The sequence below is a fragment of the Cibotium barometz genome, chromosome 50, assembly GCF_041138505.1.
Source record: "Cibotium barometz isolate CiBa-2024 chromosome 50, ASM4113850v1, whole genome shotgun sequence".
NCBI lineage: Eukaryota > Viridiplantae > Streptophyta > Polypodiopsida > Cyatheales > Cibotiaceae > Cibotium > Cibotium barometz.
In genome coordinates, this window is record NC_141095.1 from 12,278,124 (window position 1) to 12,303,403 (window position 25,280).

A 25,280-nucleotide genomic window follows, 5' to 3' on the forward strand; every position below is an offset into this window, starting at 1 on the left:
TATTGTCAGTAGTGAGAATGCATGTGAGGCTATTGTTGTTGGTCAAGGGGACCAAGATGCTTCGCCTGGCAGTTTAGGAAGCTTAGACTTGGTAGAGATGCCTGTGCAAGATGTGGAGAATCTTGAAGGATCACCAATGGTCTTGAAGCTGGAGAAACTACAGGGAAGTGGCAATGAAGAGTCTACAGTGCATGAAGCTGCTATGTTTGATGTTGATGGGCTGAAGGGAAATGGGTTTATGGTGGATACACGTCATGTTGATTCTCAACATATGGATGAGTGGTTTGGCTATAGTCTTAGTTTGGCAGTTTGTCCAAAGGAAGAGATGAAAACCAATGATGTAGGTTGCAAATTGGATGACCATGAGATGGAAGTTAATGATCAGATGTTTGTTAATTCAGTATATGATTATGAGTGGGATTCAGATGTGTTAGAGAGGAGTAGAGGTGAGGAATGGTTGTTTCAATCACAAGACTATGTGAGCTGGTATGGAGGAGGAAATGCAATAGTATATATTGATGATGCCATATATAAAGAACCCAGGGGGTTGCTTAAAATGGAAGATCGTGATAGGATGTATCAATGGTTATTTGACAGAGGAAAATGCTTGAAGGATTGGAAGGTGTATGCACCAAGGTTTCTGTTTGATCCAGGAGGATAAGTAGTCTTTGTTTGTACAGTTGGTGGACATGAATGTCTCAACAGAAATAGGGGGTTGCTAAATATGTGTGGACAAAAATAGAGGCTGATGATGTGTACATACTGTGTAGAGTACTGAGAGTTTCAGGAAATATGTAATTAGTTTTGGTTAGCTTTGAGTTTTGGTTGAGATTAAATCTGCTGAGCAGGAGGAGTGGAGGCATAACCATCAGGCCTTGCATCATCCACATGATGTGGAGATTTTGTTGTTTTTGTTAGCGAGCCTTCGGGTGTGTGTGTGTGTGTGTGTCAGTGCCTGCATGAGTGCTGACCGTTCGCATTTGGGCATGCCCTTTGTAAATGTGTAGTATGGATGGAGATAGCGGATGCGGGTGCTAATGGCATGTGGGCAAAGAATGGAAGGCATAAATGGCATTAGTGGGGATATGGTTTAAGGCAGTGTGAACAGCTTTAAACAATAAAAAATTTAATATGAAAATAAAAGGCTTTAAGTTCTAGAAATAAGCAAGGGTGGCAGCTACCAACGGGATTTTAGCAAGTTGCCCCTCACCGCATGCGCCAAGGGATGGGCGGAGCCACATGGCAATGGGAGGTGATGTTTACTGTATGGGGGAGGAGGGAATCCCTGAGCGAGCTGGAAAAGAGTCGCCAAAAGAGAAAAACGTCGACGGTAAGCAAAAAAGGGAGAGAGGAGGTGCAGCGAAGCAATGAAGGAGAGGTTGGCATTGACTGCAGTGAAGCCGTGAAGGAGAGGCTGGTGTCGAGTGCAGAGCGCAGTGAAGAAAAAGAGAAGGCGTCGACTGCAGTTAAGCCAAGCAAGGGTGGTGGCGTCCACTATAGAGAAGAAGAGAGTACGTGGACTGCAGGCAAAAAGAAGGCGAGGGTGGTGGTGGTGTCGACTGCAGCGAAAGAGAGAGAGGGCACGTTGACTCCAGGAAGAAGGAGAGGGTGACGACATCTGCAGAGAACCAAAAAACAAGAGAGGGTGTCGATTGCAGAGAAGCATAAGAAAAGGAGAGGCTGGTGTCGACTGCAGCAAAAGAGAGAAGGAGAAAGAAGGGCGTCGATTGTAAAAACAGTGAATGAGAGAGAGGGGGTCGCCAAGAGAGAGCACGACGTCGATAGGGCGTCAACTGCAACAAAGCCTACCTCCTCAGTATGGCCGGCCTATGAACTTTTTTTAGTGCCTTCTGGTGGTGGTCATTGTCTTCTCTAATGCAATCACAACTGATAGCAAGTGATGGTGATATTTGGTCTTCAATTCAAAGATGTTGAAGCTGCACATGCAATCTCTAAGCTTGGGTTTTCTGGGAAGTTTTATGTAAAGAGTCAAAACAGGAACTGAATACTTGTATGCTTGTTTGTAATAGTCACTGTCCTAAAATACAGTCTTATAAACCTGAAGTAAAGCTTTGAGGGTAGCCCACCATAGATGTGTATCTTGTCCTGGAGCTTGATCCAGATATTGAGGAACTGTATTTTGAAGATGCTTCTATGTTTGAGATTGTATACTCTGATAGTGATGCAGGGTACTGGTCAGTCATAATTCATATAGATGAAGGAGAGTGGGCTGATTGGGTGTTAGATGAGGATGGTTCTGAGGATGTAATGGACGTCCAACTCTGTAAAGACAAAGACCTGTATTGAAATTAAGCTTTGTACATGCTCTTGGATCTGGTGTTCTGGGTGTGTTTGTATCAGTGTGTGGAAGTGTGACACTCTATAAAGGCATATACAGCTATACCGCTTCCGTGTCATCAGCGGCCTCCTTTGGTAGATCCAAGTGTGGAGTTGGAAGATGATAGCCATAGAGCTGAGTATGTTACACTCATTAATATGATAGAAGTAGAGTTGGGTCAAAGCAGGAGAAAGGAGGACAGAACCAGACTATTGTTGAAGACAAAGTGGCAAAGATAATGTGGGAAGTTCGTCAAGCTGGGCCATGGAAAGAAATGACGTGCTTTGGGATTCCACTTGGACATAATGCAAGATGTGGAAGATATATTAATGAGGGGGCTAAAGAAGTAGGAGCTCCTTGATGACCCCTGGATCGAAGCCATTTTTAGCAATTTTTAGGGTTTAAATAGGGTCAATTGTAGTTATTTTAGGTGCATTTCCATGGTATTTGAAAGCATATGTGTGTGGAATGTCATGGTATTTGCATGCATCATGATTGTCGATGTTGTCCATTGGTGTAAGTACATTGCATGGGTATGGTGATGATTAACATTGTATTGTACATAAAGAGGAGGTTGTATGTAAGAGTGAAGAGAGAAGAGAGAGATCGAGGGGAAGAGAACGAGGGTTAGTATGATGAGTTTTGAACTCAAGCTTTGAGGATGGTTAGGTGGAACGCAAGTTTGGATGGTTAGGTGGGAACGCAAGTTTGGAGACCTTAATGTGTTTACAAATGAAAAGTTTCAAATAAAAAAATGGAAGGGTGGGTAGTTTTAGCACCCGTTGGTACCCATCACCCTCTTGAGAGCATATAAAAGAGAGAGAGAGAGAGAGAGCGCTTCTCTCTCTGGCAAACGAGCAAGAACACGAGGAGGAGGAGGAGGAGGAGGAGGTAAGCCTGCTTATTTGTTTGTTGTTAATGTGTGTGTGTGAACTCTGTACATAAAGAGAGAGCGAGAGGCGTAAGCATAGAGAGAGAGGTATAGGCTACAGGCATAGGAGGGCTTGCGTAGGTGCAGGACTATTTGGAGGCTGCATAGCGAGGGGGTGTGGCAATGGTTGCAGGTGTAAGCGACGTAGGCAATTAGAGAGAGAGAGAAAGGCGCTGCCTGTATTAGCAAAGGAGAGTAGGGGGGCGTCGATGGTAGCAATGGCACCGATTACAAGCTGGTAGTGAACGAGAGAGAGTGAGAAGAGAGAGCATGGGAGGGTGAAGCGCTGCTTGTGGGCAGTTCTGTATAGGCAAAAAGGAGGGAGCAAGAAGAGAGAGGATCGGGTGCATCTGAGAGAAGCATGTGGGCAGCGTGTGTAAGCAAGGGTAGAAGAGAAGAGAGAGAGAGGGAACACAGTGATCTGAGCGCTGCAGAGCCATTAGAAGAGAAGAGGAAAGCGTAGCTTTGTGGGTAGTCCAGCCAAAAGGAGAAGCGCCAGGGAGAGGTTGCAACGTCCTCTGTAAAAAGTGAGAAGAAAGAGAGAGAAGGAGGGCAGTCGCTTTGCCTTTTGTGTGCATGAATGTAGGTAAAAGGGAGAGATAAGGGAAGGAAGCCTTCTGCTTGTGGGGGTAGCGCTGCTTAAGTAGAGAGAGAGAGAGAGAACTATGGTTATTAGTGGCTGGTCACCTGTAGGAGTAAAAAAATAGATAGAAACGTGGCTCTGCAAATGTCTGTAATGCAAGAAAGGAGGTAGTGTGGCTGCGCTATGTGTGTACATGCAAAATAGGAAAGAGAGAGAAAGAGATTTGATCACTTTGACATGGTGCATACTTAAAAGTAAAAGCATGAGAGTGTGAGAGAATGTATTAGATTGTGTGCATTATGCTTGTGTTTGTGTTTCAGGAGGAGGAAGAGAGAGAAAGAAGAAGAAGACGAGAGTTCACGAGAATAGTGAGTAGAGAGAGAGAAGAAAGAAAGAAAGAGTTTTGAAGTGTGAAAGAGAGAGAGTGAAGAGTGGAGTGAAGTGAAGATTAGCCAAATGTTGAATGCAGTGATGCTGTTGCAGATTGACTGAAACTTGGAAGTGTTGGAAATACTGGTTCTTTTTCATTAAATTCTTGGAAACAATTTACACAAAACCATTTTGATATTAAATTTCTTTATTCAGTTTAGAACGGTGAAGTTGTGTCTTGATGATTTGTTGGGTCGTAGTAGTTTGTTCTTTTCCATTTGTGTGTCTGTGTGGGTGTGTGTAAATAAAACATTGTAAATTATTTCATACAAAAATATGTCTTTTTGGTGTGTGTTTCTAGGATTTAGGCTGTGTGTGGTTGTTATTTAGGACGCATTCACTGTTTTAGTGGGTATTTAGTGCGTTGGACTAGAGAGTAGGAAGGCCAGTCACTCCTGCACCTTGTTTTTGGGGGCGTCGACAATACCATGGCGGAATAGTGGGAGGATTTCTTTGGTTTTGTAACATTACACCAGAGCATTCTTGGATTGTCGATGAGAATCAAGTTATTGGGACGTCGGGACCCGCTCCAGGAGTTTGGTCGGTGGAGGAGGGTAAATCTCTTTAACCCCAGGAGATAGAAATGCTCACTTTGAATGGGTTTGTGTAGGAGGGTGTTACTCCCCGTGTGTCTCCTTTGCAGAGTACCACCAACAATACAGGGAAGGTTCCTTCATCCTTTTGATCAAATTCAAGGATGGAAAGATTGTCAAGTGGAGGAACAAACTGGCCAAGGACTTTCGTAACAATATTCAAAAAGGGAGAACATTGGATGTGCAGGTCATTACAGAAGCACCTACAGTTTTTATAATGAGTCTCGTATGTTTTATGTTAGCATAGAAGGGTCAAGGGCCTTAGGATTGAACTATTTAGTGACAATCACCAACAACTGAGTTTCCTAGGTGCTCATGCAAAGGATTCCAGAAAAGAGAGCAAAAAGTTGACATATTTCCCATGTAAGCATATTTACTATATTTACATCTAGGTGCTCGGCTGCTGGGAGCCTGTGGCATATGAGTTCATGCACCAAGCTACTCTCACTAAGATGGAGTTGTTTCAAGCACTAGGTGGGAGACGCCATAACATTGCTCCTTGATATTGTCATCCATAACATTGCTCCTTGATATTGTCATCTTGATCCATCTTAGTATTTATGTGCCACATTTTGGGACTCCACTAATATTTATCCTTGCAATTGCACCTACGTTATTTAGGTGGGCTATCCTATCCACATTATGTTCTTGTAGTCCACTAGAGTTGATGCATTTATGGAAAGTTGCCACTTGCACTATTATTAAGGAAGTTTGAAAAGTGTCGTATGCTTTGTTGTGTTCTCTTTTGATGTCATATGTTTCAATCTCGATACACATGTCTTGGTGTTGGTTCGGACTCCAAAGTGCTCATTGTGATGGTGTAATTGATTTTGAATCGTTATTGGCCTTAGCCTTCTTGTGTTCCTGTTCCTTGAAATTGTGACGCTTGATTTTTTCCTCGCTCAAAAAAGTTCGCTCGGAGAACGGGAAGACTCTTTTTTTTGCATATTAATTTTTCCACATCAAAGGCAATGCTAACAAATGTAGTTAACATGGCCTCCTAAAGCCTCTAACACAAGCGGTTGCACAATTTAATTAATAAGGAATATGCTATTCCATGTTTACCTAATTGTCATTAGCATAATAGATCTCGTAAGGGGGAAAAAATACGAGCTTATCATGTGAGCTTTTTAGAGCGTTTAGCGAGCTTTTGAGGAAGGTCTCATGTTTTTCTTCCAAATATTTTAGTAGGATACCTTGATTCAATAAACATTATTTAACACCATGATACCTTTGAAGCAAATATTTTTGCATATTGAAAAAGCATGGTAATGGCAAATGGATATCTAGATCTACATAATCAAAAATCTAATAACAAGGCTTATGTTATCCAAAAAATTATGAATACCATGGCACCTTTGAAGCAAATATATTATTTTTGTATTGAAAAAACATGGCAATGGAAAGTGGATAGATCTACATAATTAAAAATATATTAACAAGGCTTATGTTATCCAAAAAAATATTCAACTATGAGTGTCGCAATATCAACTCTACATTATCTAAAAATATATTATTTTCATATTGAGAAAACATGGCAATGGCAAGTGGATAGATCTACATGATCAAAAACATATTAATAAGGCTTATGTTATCAAAAATATTTTTCAAATATAAGTGTTGCAATATTAGCTCTACATTATTCAAAAAGTTATGCAATCATAAGTGCCAAAATTTTGTCCAAGCATAAGTGTAAGGTCATAAGAGTAGATCTTCTTTGTTCCACCATGCATAAAATCACAAATAGGCTCTTGGTGGATGAGATAGAGTCATGAATCAAGAGCCATATCATCACAAATAGATCCATGGACCAGAGAGAGCTTCCCTCACATTATGATTGGGTATCTTTAGCTGGTGTATAAACATGTTATCATTTTGATGAGTCCCCAAAATTTGCATGACTATGTAGTAAATGTATTTACATGCCACATAAGACTTTTTTGTTGTACATGCCACATAAGACTTTTTTGTTGTACATGTTTCTGAAAATATGGGCATCATGTACACCAAGGTTGAGACTGTATATGCATTTCATAAGACTTCTTATCTGGTCCATATGCTTCTATCTTAAATATCTCATACTCATACTGATTACCAACCTTTTCAATCAATGTAGAATCTACTCTCTTTTTTACTTCTCTTGAAATGCATGTTCGCCATTTCATGCAAACTCCACTTCTCCCAAGTGATTATGTGCCCATCTTGTTGAATTCACTCACAGGAGTCTTCGATGATGCAGCACTAGTAATACCTTCCCTCGTGCCTTCACCTATGATGTTTGATGTTTCCATCCAAGGATGTAGTGACATTTCAGCAGCTACGCCATCTGTAGTGGCCAACCTAAATCCAATATGGACCTATGTATTTACCTCTTCTTGATTCAATTTTGTTCCCTTCTCAATATGCCAAATAGAAGGCAAAACTAGTATGGGTGAGATATTGTTATCTGGGTGCCAAGAGTACATTACATCATCGAGGAAAAACCACATGAATACAAGTGGCCTCTTGCCTCCTAGCTGTGGGTGATTTCTCTTTGAAAAGAAACATGGACATGGCACACCTATAGAACAATTATGGATGATTTTATTGCACTTTGTTCTCCTCGTTCCTTTAATGATCCACCCTGGGCATTTCACCTAACTATTTTAAAGGTGTCCTCCTAATTGCCCGTTGCGTTCCAATGAATGGATTACTCCATAACAAACTTTCTATCCAACATCAGAGTTGTGCTATAGAGGTGTGTCATGTCGAAGTGTTGTATCTTGCTATGTGAAAAATATTCTCCTTGGTCAACCCCGTGGTTGTTTATTTTTATTTTCATAATTATACCCGGGATGATGGGAACTATTATAATCCATATTAACCACATGATATGGCCTTCTTTTTTGATGTACAATTTCCCTATCACCTTCTAATACCCGAGTGTCTTAAAACATTGGAGTTCCACCAACTAGTCCTTCCATAAGGTGAGCCACTTCAATTGCACGAGGAACATTCCTATTAGTAATCTTGGTCATGAATATCTCTAGATTAGGTCCAAATACTACATGCTTTCCCACAATGTATGCATGCTGCTTTGCACTTTACAAGAGAGAGTTAGGTTGGATCATCTCTAGGGAGAATGGTGGGGGTCTTACACCTAGTTGCCATTAATTGCACTAGCACCCAGTTGCTACCTCTACCCTCCAAAAGTAGGGGTATGCATCATATAATGCTATCTTTTTCTTATGACCCTCTCCTACCATCCACCTCCTATGTTAAGACTCTACAAGATTTGTCCTTGGTGTGTTTACTACCTCCTTGGTATAGACAACCTAAAATTTTGACATGTGTATGTATTAAGCTTTACTTGACTTGAGAGATGTTATGGTAATCACACAAACAAGTTAGTGAGAGTACTGCTGACATTAATTCCCCTCAATGTGCAATACGAATTTCCCACTAACTAAACCAACTATCTAAGGCCAGGATGTCTGATTACCTCACTTGTTTGCTTCTCCACTAGCTGTTGCGATGAATATGTCTACTTTGAGACATTGCCTCCTCTTTTGAACATACAGTTCTACATTTCTTACACAATTCCTTGTGTTCTATTTGATCTTCTTTTCTAACATATTTGGGTAGTATGATTTATCAAACGCTGTTCCCAATGGAAAAGGCACGATCTTTCATGACCTTCCATCTTTTTACCAGCCCCTTCATTGTACATTATTATTACGACATTCCAATTGGCTTGTGCTTCATCTACCATGAAGCCATGGAAATCTGCTTTTTCATGACCACTCCTTTCCATCGTTTGATTAAGAAAAGTCCAAAAAAGACTTGGGATTTCACATCTTCCTCTTTCATCTCATATGTTGCAATAGTCATCGACTCTTGAACCCTATATATTATTAAACATAAAGAACTACATACTATTACATAAATTTGCAATATACCTTTAATAAAATAAAAAAGTCAAAATATATAATAACTTATAACACTTATGAGGTCATAAATGTCATTGTGACCCAGTCATGTACTCTATGTTTGTGATCAAATTGCACCCATGTAAGGTGGTCATAAACATGGCATGCCATTATGACCCAATCATGTACTCTATGTGTATGATCAAATTGCACCCATGCAAGATGGAGGTCACCACCACAACCACTTAATCTCATTCGATTTACCAAGTCCACACCTCAAGCTGGACCCTTAGTCGACATTTTGAATACAAAACACCTTTCACTAGAGGTAGCCCTTTTCCAGGGGACTGGAAGAAATTATACATTGACTTTGTCTTTAATAGCAAGATGGCGTCATAGCCAGCCCCAACTAGAAAAGCCTTATTTCTTTCATTTGCAACAATACTTCTCAATATACAACCCAAAAACAAATTATAAGTACCTAAAGAAATACACCAACAATTTTGATTTTACTAACAAAATGGTCAATTTAATATTCCTAACTGTATCATCATCAACTCTATCCTCTTCTTTTAGCACTGAAGGCATTATTAATTCTTTGGCTATTGTCATCTAAACCTTCCTTGATCCAACACTCCTATCTCCTTGAATAGCTCACTCAACTAAAATTATGGTCTTCTTAATGGATATTTTATATGTCATCGGGTGTACTACATGCTTATGTTTCCCACAATGAATTATTAATCTTGTATAACTCTCACTTGAAGGCATGACATAATATACTAAACATTGGCACCACGTCATAATGCATGTAGTAATGCATGTAGTAGGTATCTTGAAAAAGTGACAAATCACCTTAGTGTGTCCATCATTAGCAATCATACACACTGCCAACTTCCTAGAGCTTTGTTTATGCATGAATTATGAGGATTCATGTTCCTTTCACTCTTGGATATATGAACATATAGAATTTTGTATATGCAGCATTACGAGGACTCATTGTTATGGCTCACCCTAACCCTCCTTTGAAACACATCCAAAAAGAGATTACCTGGTGAACCGCAACTGTCACAAGGATCTTTCCAATGGCCAAAATCGTAACCCTTGAGGTCTCCAAGCTCTACAACTCCTTGAGAAGCAATTCCACCGTATCTCCTGGCGAGCGTTGTCACACCGCCGCATTGCACTACGGGTCCTCGTCCCTCCTCTCACCTCACTTCACTCACACACACTCACTAGCATACATTAGGGAGAGAGATTAGCAAGAGGATTAGCAAGAGCAAGACTCAATTGCACAATGGGAGAGTCCGTTGTATTATGAGAGAAATTCACTTATATACATGGCCATAAGTGTTCACACTCACTTAAACTATGGCCGACCGGGCACTTTAGGCTCATAAGAGGCCTAATGCTATTACAATGACTACTCTCATAATATATCCATGAATTACTTCACTTAGGACTTCATTCTATCTTGCTACCACACGCTCTTGAAGCGGGAATCGCAATAAATACTCTGTCGCGCCACATTACAAGCGCCCATCCAAGTTGTAGCTTTGGACACTATTGCTTCATATCTTGAATGTATGACCCTTTGGTGTATCTACCGTGACTCCTTGATGTAAGATAATGGCGGTAGCTCTTGTTAATCCTAGAATTGGATTAACATTCCCCCCTTCCTGTGATGACGATCACGTCCGTGTGATCGCGTTGAAGACATTTGGGTGGAGAGAATGAATAAGCTTTGTTAATGGCTTTGATGGTGAATGACGTTCAATGGTCTTTGTTCCCGGAAGGAATAAGAAAAGAAAGTTAATGAATGAAGAGGTTAGTGGTTTATTGGGAATTCCTAACGAGATGGGAGGTTTTTGCGAATGATTGTATTTTTATATTTACGAATGATTGTATTTTTATATTTGTGTCCCTTTTTTTTGGCTCACTTTGTTTTTGGCAATCATCGGCAAGGTTACATGTGATTTTTGTTAGTGGAGACACTAAGAGATGTTAATAATGGGAGAGAAGAGAGAGAAGGATCCAGAGGAACGTAGACTTAATCATCATCAGAATGAGATGATGATTCTCAATTCCTCATTTGATTCATTGAAGCGACATTCATCATTTGAAGTAATTGGCTTGTGATGATGTCCCTTTGTGTGGCAGGATCCTTGTCAAATGTTGTTGAGTAGGACCTGATCCTGTCTTCTTTTGCCCATGTGCTTTTATGTTTTTATGCATATTTAAGTGCTCTTAGAAGTAGATTTTCATGAAGTATAAGAATTGAGTCATATAGACTCTTATTGAACTGCTCTGTGTTGAAGTAGCCACTTGTTGGTGAGGATTGAAAGAATTACGTCGACTTGCGAGGCTAATATAGATATCTTCACTAGGAATTGAAAATCATTGATTTGTGAAGATGGTGGAGTCGTTTGGAGAGGTTTGTAATTTGAAGGAAAATTCCAGGCAATGGGTTGTACCATTGACTAGGCTTTCGCCCACCATGGCCCCCCTATCCAGAGATGTACGTGGAAACTGTCGATGGTGAGGCTTTGGTGCAAATGTTCTCCAGTGCATGAGTATGGATATGTACTCATAAAGCAACTGCTACATTAATTTAGCCAAAAGAATAGTAAGCAATAAGCTTAACAAATATATAGTGGCTATTGTGTGATATGGCTTAATCCATGATGAGGCTTAAATGTGGAAGTGTAGGTTCTTAAGCCGTGAGACGGAACTCCGTGAATTGTAATTCCGTGATATGGAATTTCGTGATATGGAATTTCGTTGAATTTATAATTTCGTGATATGGAATTTTGTTGAATTTGTAAGTTTTGACTTGGAGGTGTTTTTTTTCATCTAGGTCATGATCTGCAAACAACAGCTTCTTGTGCGCTCATTTCTCATTCCCAGAGGAGTGATAAGAGCATTGTTATTTTGTTCTTGATGTGCTCTTAAGTCTCCATATTTGATCTTAAATTTGTTGCTGAAAGATACTCCTAATACTTGCTAACACTCTAATCCAAACAATTTTAACAAAAAACACACAATTAAACTATAATTAATGATCGTATTAGATCTATGTTTAAACTAAAGAGAGCTAACATTCACTAAAATATAATTCTATTGCATTGTTTGATGCAATGGATGCAAACTAAGCCTAATACAAACTATGTGCAAGCCCTAAGAACATGAAAAACCACCAAAACAACAACAAAAATAACAAATTAATCTAAAAATTAAGCGAGAAGCATTCTTTTCAAAAATAAAAAAGAGAGCTATTCTACACCAAATCTCACACAAATCACCATCAAATCCACATCTTTTTCATAGGAAACCACTAATCAAGATAATGGGCAATGGGTTATGCATAGATTAGAGACAAAAAAATGGAAAAAGCCAAGGGATGGCTCCCCGGCAGAGCGGTGCCAAAAATGTTATGGCTCACCCTAACTCTCCTTGAAACACATCCAAAAAGAGATTACCTAGTGAACCGCAACTGTCGTGAGGATCTTTCCAATAGCCGAACTCATAACCCTTGAGGTCTTCAAGCTCTACAACTCCTTGAGAAGCAATTCCACTGCGTCTCCCGCCGCGAGCATTATCACACCGTCGCGTTGCACTACGGGTCCTCGTCCTTCCTCTCACCTCACTTCACTCACACACACTCACTAGCATGCATTAGGGAGAGAGATCATTATATTATGAGAGAAAGTCGTTTATATACATGGCCATAAGTGTTCACACTCACTTAAACTATGGTCGGCGGCCGAGCACTTTAGGCTCATAAGAGGCCTAATGCTATTACAATGACTACTCTCATAGTATATCCATGAAGTACATCACTTAGGACTTCATCCTATCTTGCTACCACACGCTCTTGAAGTGACAGTCGTCATAAATACTCCGTCACACCATTACGGGCACCCGTCCAAGTTATAGCTTTGGACACTATTGCTTCATATCTTAAATGTATGACCCTTTGGTGTATCTACGATGACTTCCTGTTGTAAGATAATGGCGGTAGATCTTGTTAATCCTAAAATTGGATTAACACTCATGCACCTTCCACTCTTGGGCATGAGATCTATACGTTCCAAAAGTTTGGATTAGCAAACAAAGAGAGTATAAGGGTAGCTCTCTCCCACCAGAGACTTGATCAATAATTGAAATAGAAATGATTCTAGAGATAAGAAGTGCACCTGTCAAGCCTTGGTATAATAGCCTAGCTTGAGTGATGGCCCAATTGGTCTTCAAGGTATGTTTTTAGTTGCTCGAGATACTAAACCAATTCGTGGTTGTCTAGTAGAGGTGACTCACCAGGCATGTTCTGCTTTATGTAACATAGGAGGATTTTTATGAGGCCTTAATGGCCAAAACTTATGTTCTTAATCGTCGATAGAGATGAAGAATATGAAAAGAAAAATATGCTTTCTTTAAGAGCAGTGGAAAATGTGTGTATAGCAATATTAGCTTCCAATTATTTATGTGAATAACTAGAAGAGGTTGATAAGATTCTGTATGATTGGTTTATATTATCAATAAGAGGTTGATAAGATTCTATATGATTGGCTTGCAGTATCAATAAGGCATACAAAATTGCTACTATTGCTAATCCGAATAATAGCCCTGGATTCTTTCGAGTCTCGTTTAACATTGATTGGATTAATTACAAGGCGGTGAAGAAGGACAACTTGAAATGGATCACGACTTCAACAATTAGTCCTACAAGGTATATGTCTTATACTTTCACATAGTTTCTTATCCTTGTTTTCGCCTTTGTTTATTATAGTGCACGTAAAAGCTGAAGTAGGAAAATGGAGATCTTGCAAATCTTAGCAAGGCCTAAACAAGTGCGAGATAGTTAGGGAATGCCATAATATGCCTTTCCGCACTCACATGAAGGAGACATATTGGTACCATGCTTGTATGAGGACTTTAGAGATTACCCACGATCTAGACATAGGTGGTAAGCCATTTGCTAGAGGGTGCCGACGCATATTTCAAGGATATAAGGATGTGTCATTTCCAAAAAGCTTTTACATACTTGGAGGCTACAATGAAGAATGGTGAGCCTATGGACAAAAAGCCATAAATTTAAAAAACCATCGGTGTATCTCACATCTCATTGAGAGTGGGTAGCTCATACAATGCCCAAATGAGACAAATGAATGGTTTTCATGGGAGAGTCCATCTTGCATGTATCTTCATACATGGAATGATGAGGGTTTGTTAGATTGGGAGCATATACATTGCTCGTGGTGGTGGATTGAGTACCCTCCCAAATGAGAGACATAAAAGTGAGGAAGCTCTTTTTTAAGGTATGCATGGAAACACATGTGAACTTATTCCCATGCATGATTGATCGATCATATTGATGTACTTGACTTTAGTTGTATTTAGATTTAGCATACCTTTTGAGTGTTCATGTTGCTTATGAACCCTTCATGTGGGTCTGCGTTGTACCCATCACCTAATGTGGATAGAGATATAGAACAAAAAATGAAATTGGGGCGAGACTTGTTTGGAGTTAGAGTTGGTAGGATGCATGGTGGTGATGGATCACAAGGTGGTGATGGACATGCAAGCATGGATTCAAGTATGCTTGATGATAATGAAGGTACCTAGCTAACTCTAGTGTTTATGATTGTGTTTTCATAAGATAATTTTGAGATGGCTTGAAGTTAACTCCAATTAATGTTTGTATTAGCCTTCGACATTGGAGAGGAAGCTAAAAATGTTGCTGGTAGGATTTGTTTTATGGTCACCCCTAGGTTCACAGCTAGCTTATTCTAAAATTGTCATCGTGTTGTACTATGGCAAGAGACCTTGGGGCACTATTTACTTTTGTCTACCCTATTCATGGATGCATTATTTGGATGCCATAATTGGTTAAATAGCCAATTAAGTATGTCAATCTAAATGTCGATCACAAATATTTATCAATGTTTACATCCTCTCCTTTTTCCATTTCTCCCTTGTTTATAAAGCATTATTGCTTATGAACTTATGTTTTGTTGGCATGATAGATTAATGAAGAAACTAGTATGGTCTTTGCATACACATGCTATGGAGGAACTAACCTTAAAGGGGTCACCAAGTAAGTGTGTAGCAAAGTTTTCTTGGGGCCGATCTACCAACATCATTATTGATACCCAAATGGTTTCACAAAAATGAGGGTGGCATTCCTTCACGGAATACTCAAAGTAGAGAGCTTGTGGAGTCAGTTTTTTGACTCCACAAGGGTGACCAAGGGTGGTTTATGGTCACCACCATTATGGAGCATATGCCTATGGTTGTGGGGTGTGCCGAGGTAGTTGGCTTTAGTTGGACCATTACTTGTCCCTTGGCTTGCAGCTTGTATATTATCGCGAGGGTTTTCCTCAAAATGTAAGTTGAAGGTAATGCTTGAGATAACATTATATAAGAGACTAATCTTATATGTTAGTAAGCAAATAAGAGACTAATCTTATATGTTAGTAAGCATATAAGAGACTAATCTTATATGTTAGTAAGGACATAGTTTAGTAAGCATATATGTATGTATGTAAGCAAATATGAAGCTGATATATATGTAAGTTTTCATGTACATAGGTAAGCGTATATACAAAGTAAGTAAGTTTACCTTGGTGGTGTGTCTCTCGTGTAGGTGGTGTTGTGTCTCTTCCATCAAGAAGGATATCCAAGGCCATGGATGGATAGGGAAGAAGGAGAGAAGATTGAGGCTCAAGAATTTTGTGCAACCAAATGCTTCGTTTTGGAGGTCCTGTGTAAGATTAATCCAATGTGTACTATTGTTCCAGGCGGTCCATATCTTGGAGGGCCTGAACGGTTATCATTCTTTTACAAGTACGTGTTTTCTTCACATTGTTTTTTTAATAACTTATTTATGATGACATGATTGTATATATGTGGGATCTTGTATGTGTGGTCTCAAGAGTACATGTGAGAGTATATGTGTTTGATCCTCTGTGTATGGGAGAGTACTCACATGTGTGTGACCTTATATGTGTATCTTGTGAACATTTTTTATAGATGGTTGTTGGCAACCTTTACTAAGAAGGATGACATATTATTTGATATGCTTGCAAGATGTGGATGCATGGTAAGAGTATGTGAACTTATGATGTGCTTATGTGTGTGTGTCTAAAAACAAAAGGAAATTTATAATAAGTGTCTCAAGAGGGAGATTCAAAGTGGTGAAACATGGAATCTCAAGAGAGAATTGTCTAAGCCCTAGCACAAGCAAATCATTTGGATCGTTAGTCATGTGGACGATGTCCTTTTTGGATCGTTAGTCATGTGGACGATGTCCTTTTTGGATTGTTAGTCATGGGGACAATGCCTTTTTGGGATTGTTAGTTTGGATTCAGTAGATGGGATTGTTATTTTTGGATTGAAATTTTCATTGAATTAAGCATTAATAAGTTGTGTTATTAATGTCTATTAAAACATACGTCACCTTAAATGTGCTTATCATGCATGTTATGAGAATGCTATGTTGTTTTGCTTTTGAGTTGCAACAACTACAAGACTGGTTTTATGATTTATGGTTGATCATATTACATTTACGAACCATGAATATGTTGATCATATTACTTTTATGGAACTTTGATTTTAACGGTGGGCAATTAAATAATAAGTTGAAATGCACTAACCATTTATCTAGTTGTGAAATGTAATGATCATAGATAGTCTCCTCGTCATGGTATGTTGTATGCCTTTCACTCTTCATTAGATTTTTTTGTCTCAAATTCTAGTTCACTTATATATTCTCTTGCATACAATGGACTCGGTGTGATGTGCTTTTTAAGGACACAAGAGACATGAAAAATCCAAAAGCTCTCCTTTTTTAGAAGCTCACAAAAAATAACACCCATCTCATAGGCACCCTTAAATAGTGTCTGCTAGGAAATCATTGAGGTACATGAGTCCCATCTTAGTAAGGTGGAAATTGTGGAGGTGGTATAAGCATTTAAGATGACACCCCTTACACAAAAAGACATTGTTACCATATTATAGTAGTGATGTGTGTGAACACACTTAGGACCGCCGGGGCACTTTTTCCCTCACTAGGAGGTTTTTTCCCCCGTGCATTGTATATACGCCCATTATCTTCTAGGGCTTGTTATCTTTCATTTTTGGCACTCATAATACACTACTGTGTTGTGCTCAAGCTTCCTCATCTTCTTGAAGTTGTGTGTGCATTCCTGCAACCCTAATTCCAACAATTGGTATCAGAGCAGGCTTCCTCCTCCCGGGCAGCATCACCGGCACCTGCCGCTTCATCTCCTCCGATTGCGACGAGGTTTCACGAGCGTCTGCAGGTTAGTATATGCCGTGGGTGAGCCCGTAGGGCTCGGTCATTTCAGAATTTTGATCTGGAGTCATTTCGCCCTCCGTTTTTGCATTCCAAGTACTGCGCAGGCAAAATCGTCCTACTGTGCAGATTTTCTGTCAAGATTAAAATCTGCAGGACAGGTGCCCATTCGTCTGTTTTGGGCTGTGCTACATAGCACAGGTCGATTTTATACAGGTTTTCCTCTTACAGACAGCATTTACATCTAGTAGTACAGTCATTGGCCATGGCTGACAACAATGATGTATTCCGCATGTTGGCTGCTGAGGATAAGTTGGATGGCACCAACTATCCATTGTGGGCATATATGATGCGACATGTATTGGTAGCAAAGGGGTTATGGAACATTGTGCAGGGTATTGATGCACGTCCTATTGTGGCTGGGAATGCTGCAAACACATCAGAAACAGGTACTGTTGATGATGGTGCAGGCACAAGTGCTGTAGCAGCTGTTCGAGATCCACCACTTTCAGCAGAGCAGATTCGTTGGGATGGTAGAGATGCGCAGGCTCATGCCTTGATTGCGCTGTCTGTCAAACGTACCATTATCCCACATATTCGCTCCTGCAGGACTTCTAAGGATGCTTGGGATGTACTTGCCACATTGTATCAGGCAAGAAATGAGGCTCGTGTTGCTTATCTCCGAAAACAGTTGGAGAGTGAGCATATGAACGAAGGTGATTCTATGGATAGCTTTTTGACAAAGATCAAGGATTTCAAAGAGCAGCTCATTTCTGCAGATGAAATCCTGTCAGACAGTTCACTTGTGCAGACTGTTTTGAATGGTCTACCAGATTCTTATCAGGGTTTTGCTTCCACTCTTCGCTTGATGATGAAAGGCAATCCCAATGCCTTATCATTTGAGGAGTTAGTTTCTGTTTTGCTGCAAGAAGACCAGTCAAGGCAAAACAGGAATATTATGCGTGTCGCAGATCAAGCTTTCGTTGCTAGTCAGAGAAGCGGGAAAGGTAAAGCAGGCTTTTCTTCTAGTAAGCAGAAATCTGCAAATGCTGCGCAACCAAAGAAGGAAGACAAAGATGAGAAGAAGGGTGACAAACAGAAGACATTTTGCAAGTACTGTAAGGGAAATGATCATGTCATCAAAGCGTGTCCTAAGCTGGCTGCGAAAGAGGCTAAGAAGAAAGAGGCTGGTATGGCTGTTGCAGATGCCTCTCCTTCTAACAATGAATCTGCTAATGTTGTGCTAGATACAGAATGGGCATTCAATGCGCAGTGCAGTTATGACCCATCTTTGCATGACACGTGTATGTCTGCAGTAGATTCAGATGTATGGTACTTTGACAGTGGTGCCACTAAGCATATCACCTCGCAGCGCAGTTTATTCACTTTCCTTGAGTCTGCTCCCACAGGGAATACTGTCACTTGTGCCAATAACTCCTCTTATCCCGTTGAAGGAGTTGGACAGATTGTGCTGAATGTTGCAAATGGCAACACCTTTACACTTTTTGATGCATTGTATGTGCCAGGGATCAAAAAGAATCTGCTGTCAGTCTCCGCATTTGCCAAAACAGGTTTGGTTGTAAAATTTGTGGATGACAGATGTACTGTTCATGATCTCTCTTGTGGTGACATCATTGTAGCATCTGGTTCACTATGTCGAGGGCTGTATAAGCTCAATATGGATGGCAAATGTGTAGAGGATTCAGCATGTGCTATTATGGATACGCAGGCTATTTCAAATGCAAAACTGTGGCATGCACGTTTTGGTCATCTGAATTTTGCAAGTTTGCTGCGCCTGCAGAAATCTGAAATGGTGTCTTCTTTGCCTAAGCTTGAGGCACCTGTCAAGCATGTTTGTGAGGGCTGCATATTGGGTAAAATGCAGCGTGCTTCCTTTCCCAAAGATGGATCAGTGAGAGCTGAACGCAGATTGCAGCTTGTTCACAGTGATGTTTGTGGTCCCATGCAAACTCCATCATTTGGAAACTACCTTTACTTCGTGACTTTCATTGATGATTTTACCAGGCATGCATGGGTATATCCTTTGAAGGCAAAGTCCGAAGTGTTTTTGTGCTTCAAACAGTTTATGGTTATGGCTGAAAATGTGTCAGAAAGTAAGATGGGCACCCTCCGTTCAGATCGAGGGGGGGAGTATATGTCTTCAGAATTTAATGCATTTCTGGCTGAGCGTGGGATAAAACACCAATGTACAGTGCCGTATACACCACAGCAAAATGGTGTGGCTGAGAGAAAAAACAGGTCTCTCATGGAAATGGCAAGATGTATGGTTAAGAGTCAAAGTCTACCACATGGTTTTTGGCTTGAGGCTGTCATGTGTGCCACTTATGTACTAAACAGGTGTCCCACCAAAGCATTACAGGTTGTCACTCCATATGAGGCTTGGCATGGCCGCAAGCCATCTGTTGGCCATTTACGTGTTTTTGGTTGCCTGGCTTATGCATTAGTGCCTGTGCAACATCGCAGAAAATTGGATGACAAAGCTGTCAAATGTATTTTTGTTGGATATAGTGCTGAGAGCAAAGGCTATCGTTTGTATCATCCACAGACAAAGCGCATTTTGGTTAGCCGTGATGTTGTATTTGTGGAAGATGCAGTTCAGCCCTTGGTTTCATGTACTAAGGAGACAGATATCAGCTCACGTGATGTCTATGATACATTGTTGCCTCTTTTCAGTGGTGCACAGTCAAGTGCAATACCTCATGAGGCAGTTTTTCAGCCTATGCAGGTTTTAAATGATGGCACAGATCAGCCTATATCTGATGCAGATGTGCATGATGCACTTGAGGATGAGAGACAAGAGATTGAGGGCTCTAGGAACATGCCTAGATGGCTGGTGCAGACTTTGCGTGACAGCAAGTTGGATGCCCCTTTGTCTAGTCGCACTCGTTCTGGCTCTCATGGTGCCTCTTATGTGTCAGATTGTTATGCATTGGCTGTTTCTAGTATGTGCGATGAAAGTGAGCCTGTTTCATTTGATGAGGCACAAAGTTCAGAAAATTGGATGGCTGCTATGCAAGCAGAATACCATGCTATTATGAAGAATGGTACATGGTCTTTATGTGACTTGCCCCCTGGCAAGAAGGCCATTGGCACTAAGTGGGTATACAAATTGAAGCGTAAGCCTGATGGCACTGTGGATCGCCATAAGGCTAGGCTTGTTGCAAAAGGTTATGCTCAAGAGAAGGGCATTGATTTTGATGAGACTTTTGCTCCCACATGTCGTATGACCACTGTTCGTAGCATCTGTGCATTAGCAGCTCATAATGGTTGGAATGTACATCAGCTGGACATAAAGACTGCGTTCTTAAATGGAGATTTGCATGAGGAGGTGTATGTATCGCAGCCTCGTGGTTTTGTTCAAAGAGGGCAGGAAAACAAAGTGTGCAGGTTAAAAAAGGCTTTATATGGTTTAAAGCAAGCTCCACGAGCTTGGTATGAAAAAATACATGCATATTTGACTGCACATGGGTTTCAGAATAGTCCAACAGAAAGCACTTTGTATGTTAAACGTGTGGATGGTGTACATCTAATCATTGCTCTCTATGTCGATGACATGCTGCTCACAGGACCAAATGAGAGTCATATTGCTGATTTTAAGGCTAATTTGAATGCCTCTTTTGAGATGTCAGATTTGGGGCATTTGCATCATTATTTGGGGATACAATTTAAGCAGTGTGATGGAGGTATTGCTTTGTGTCAGACAAAGTATATTGAAACATTGTTGCGGAGATTTAGCCTTGAAGACTGCAAGCCTATTGCTACTCCAATGGAGACAGGTTTGAAGTTGAGTCTTCATGATGCTGGAGATCACTTTGATGTCACACTCTATCAGACAGCTGTTGGTTGCCTCATTTATGTATGCATTACGAGGCCAGACATTCAGTTTGCAGTCTCACAGGTGAGCAGATTTATGCATAGCCCAGGCATTAAGCATTGGCAGGCAGTGAAGCGTATCTTTCGCTATTTGAGTGGTACTCGGCATCTTGGGTTGTTTTATCCCAAGGGGGGATCATTGCCGCCAGATTTACATGTTTTTTCAGATTCTGACTGGGCTGGCTGTTATGACACACGCGTGTCCACGAGTGGTTTTTGCTTCATGCTTGGAAGCTCATGCATATCATGGTTGAGCAAGAAGCAGCCTACTGTGGCCACTTCTAGTTGTGAAGCTGAGTACAGGGCAGCTTTCACAGCTACGGTTGAGTGTGTGTGGCTCAGACGCCTTATGGCTGATTTGGGTGTTGGGCAGCCATCTGCCACCACCATCTTCACTGACAGTCAGAGCGCATTGGCAGTTGCGCGGAACCCAGTGTTCCATGCTCGTACGAAGCACATTGAGGTGCACTACCATTATGTCAGGGAGAGACTCTCTGCAGGAGAGATCAGTTTGGCTTATGTGCCAACACAGGATAACCTTGCAGACCTTTTCACAAAGGCTCTGCCTCGTGAGAAGTTCGAAGCTTTTCGCAAAGCTTTGGGCTTACTCCCTTTTGTGGATTCGTCCACATAGCTAGACACTTCCCTATACATGAGTGCTAGCTCTTGTTCACCGCATCACTCCAGGGGGGATTTGTTACCATATTATAGTAGTGATGTGTGTGAACACACTTAGGACCGCCGGGGCACTTTTTCCCTCACTAGGAGGTTTTTTCCCCCGTGCATTGTATATACGCCCATTATCTTCTAGGGCTTGTTATCTTTCATTTTTGGCACTCATAATACACTACTGTGTTGTGCTCAAGCTTCCTCATCTTCTTGAAGTTGTGTGTGCATTCCTGCAACCCTAATTCCAACAGACATATGAAATACGGATGAGCATAAGCAAGTTTTTGGCGATTATGGTTTTGGCTTTAGGAGAGATCCTTTGTTTTGACTACTCTTATTGTCATACCTTATTTTCCATTGTATAACTCCACACCATTGAGAGTGGTGCTTAAAGGAGAGGACATTCAATGCCATTATGATCACCACCACTTCAAGCATCCTCCTACCTACCATGGATAAAATGGTTCCAATGATATAACACCATTAAGTTACACTTGCTAAATGATAATTGGGAAAACGGTATCCAAATAGTTTATAATGTACCATATCCCATGGTCTAGAAAAATTAACGAGCTATCTTTCTAAGTAGCATCCCCATAAACGATTAGGCCTCTTTAGAAGTAACATTCGCTCAAATACCTTAATGCATCATCCTTGCTTAAATTTATGCATAGTAAATTGCTATGGGGTGCAAACATTTATTTCTATTGGGCTTAGATGTGCTAAAAGCTTAATAGTATGGGGTAGAAAGTTAATCGAGGGTAAAAATCCCAAAAACTAGTTTCACAACACCCATGTGTAGTTTAGTTTACAAGTCAATTTTTGAAGCGACATCCTTATTACCTCAACCTTTAAATAACACCCATGTTTACTTAAGTTTGAACTTTAAACCTTACACTTTTTAAATGATTGAATTAGTTAAAAGACAATTGTCATTAGGGTTGTGAGTTATCATCATGAATAGACCCTTCATTAGTAGTAGCAACATGAGCGCCCACCTGAAGGGGGGTTGGTCTTAGGCGATACAATCATGGTTGCAAACAACCCATATCCCAGTTAGGGAGCCTGCGAGGATTTGAACTAAGGACCTATCCCTTTCCAATCACAAGGGTCGTCATTGTAGCCATGTAAAAATTGGCAAATCTTTAGAACAATGATGCTTCTATAGAGGCGGTATTAGGTCAAGTATGTGCCCACATTACTTTTGCACAACCATAACATCATTTGTTAGCTAGTGCTCGAGGAGATGGACACCTTCTCTCTCTTCCACTTGTTGTATATAGGTGAAGGGTAGGTGGCTTGAGTGTAAGGAAAAAACCCAGGATTAGTGTATTTGTAAGTACTATGTATGAGAAATACCCTTGGTTTGTCAACACGGCAGTAGTTCAGTGGATAGAGCAATTGTGTTATTCCCCCAGGTCGTGGGTTCAGATCATGCTGGCTACGGGGGAGGAGTTCGTGTAACTTGGAGGATGATGGGTGTGTGTTGTAGCCAAACATATCCGGGTTGTAATAATAGAAAAGGGAAAGGGAATTTTTTTTGAAAAATACCCTTGGTGGAAGGTGTTGAAAGTTGTTGAATTTACTTTCTATATTGGGAAAAAATGGTAGGGCTGTACACCCTCGTTGTAATAAATTGATCTCGCAGGCCACTGTGAGACTTTCCGGTGGTGGGTGCCCAAAAGGGTATTGTGAAACCCTAACCCTAGCTTGAACTTGCCCTAGCAGATCTATAAATCCAATGTCTGGATCGGCTTGGCATGGGTGTGTATGTGTGTGTTTTTGCATCGCAGAAGCCTTGTAGAGATGGGGATGATGAGATCAGCTTCCACGATTTCGCTGTGATGACCACACAACTACAGACTACAATTATCTGACCCTTCTCCAAGCTTCATTGTGCTGTGTGTGCTCGGTGTGATCCGCGACGATGATGATCTGCAGTCTTACCTATTTTCTGAGGTGGATGTCTGCCTTGTGATCGAGTAAGCCATCTCTGAGTCGTGTACTACATCTCTGTGCGTTTCCATGGATGTTTAAGGCCTTCGCCCATGGCTGTGATGCAAAACTATCAAAGCTCTTCATGATGCTCTCAAGTGATTCTATCACACCAATGGATCCTGCTGAGCCTGCGGCAAAGGGTAAGTTCTGTTGGTTTAAGTTAGAGGTCAAGAGCGAGATTTGGAAAGGCTGTTTGATTCTGTTTGATCTGTTTAGTTAGTTAGGTATGGTGCTGTTTTTGTGAAACCTTAGCAAGCATAATTCAAGCCCTGTGATGTTTTCTTATCAAAGAAACTTCCGAGACACACACATTGAAGACGGTGTAATTGTATTACTGAGGGCTTTATGATTAGAATGTTTAGCTTAAGCTTTATGATTAGAATGTTTAACTTAAGAATAAAGCACCCTCTCCAATGGAGACACAGCCTAGTGGTAAGGTGTTGATGTCCATGCATGAGGTGCTGTTGACAGCGCCATGAAAAAAGCACACACGCACATCAGCTCAAAAGATCCCCAAACAAAAACAAGGCACACTTCTTCTGATTGTGTGCCGTGTTTTTTAATTTGGGAGGCAAAGTGTTTGTGCAGTCCTAACTGCAACAATTTTGGGTTCCTTCAGAATTCTTTAGCTAAGGTTGTATGCATTGAGGGCTTTTCCCACCTTGGTGAAGATGGGCTTGTGGCTTGATTACTGTAATCTTACAAGTTCAGCATTGCTCTCAATGTAATGTGTACAGGTCAAATGAAAAGTTTAAGAGACCCTAACCTGTTCTCTTGTCTTGCATCCATGGAGTGAGTTTTAAAAGAGGAATGCAAAGGCTAAACATTAAATATGGTAATTGGGTCATCCAAACATTAAACATAGTAATTGTGTTATATGCCTGTTTCTTGAGAATTTTCTTAGCTTCATTTGATGTGTCTATTTTGAAACTTACAATCCAGTTACTTGCATTAGTGAATCTTCTCCTTTGGAAATTAGATTTGGTGATGGCCCATAGCTGAATTATAAGCAGAGCCTTGATAGAATCGCAGATTGAAACGCGAATTATAGTTGTGAAAGAAAGCTAAAATAGTTATCCCATTAGTACAAAGTACTCGATCAAAGTAATTTGTAGTATCAATCTTTCAAAGTCCTTGATCATATCAATATTATGGGGTACTTCTAACTACCCGATTAGTATGAATCTTTCAAAGTGCTCAAACATATTAATTTCAAGAAGTATCCCATTAGTATGAATCTTTCAAAATGTTGGAACATAGTGGGATTTCTTGTATCTGATGTGGCTCCTATGGTACTGCACTAACATCATTAATGGTTGGGATAAATTAATATGTAGTAATTATGCTCAGAATGAAAATTGGATCTTCTACAAGGTCTTTGGAGCCTTGATGAATAATTGCCACAGCATTGAAGTTTGTGGTGCACCTTCATGTAAATCCCAAACAAAGACAACTTAACGAAGAAAAGAACAAAAAAACCAAAGGTGGAAATGATTTATTCAGTAATAAAGAAGGTCAAGCTTGTGGAAGCAAGGGTTTCAATCTTCCCACATTGTCATGTGTCCAATAATGCAAAGGTCAAGCTTGTGGAAGCAAGGGTTTCAATCTTCCCACATTGTCATG

General features: G+C 40.5%; 1 protein-coding gene across 1 annotated transcript; it reads left to right on the top strand.

Annotated features, from left to right (window-relative positions):
- Positions 1-17,820: 17,820 nt before the first annotated feature.
- Positions 17,821-24,453, top strand: LOC147609805 (uncharacterized). Its single transcript, XM_086786892.1, has 3 exons — positions 17,821-18,373; positions 18,668-18,848; positions 24,369-24,453. Exons 1-3 carry the CDS (start codon positions 17,821-17,823, stop codon positions 24,451-24,453), a joined length of 819 nt encoding a protein of 272 aa, XP_086643018.1.
- Positions 24,454-25,280: the final 827 nt, after the last annotated feature.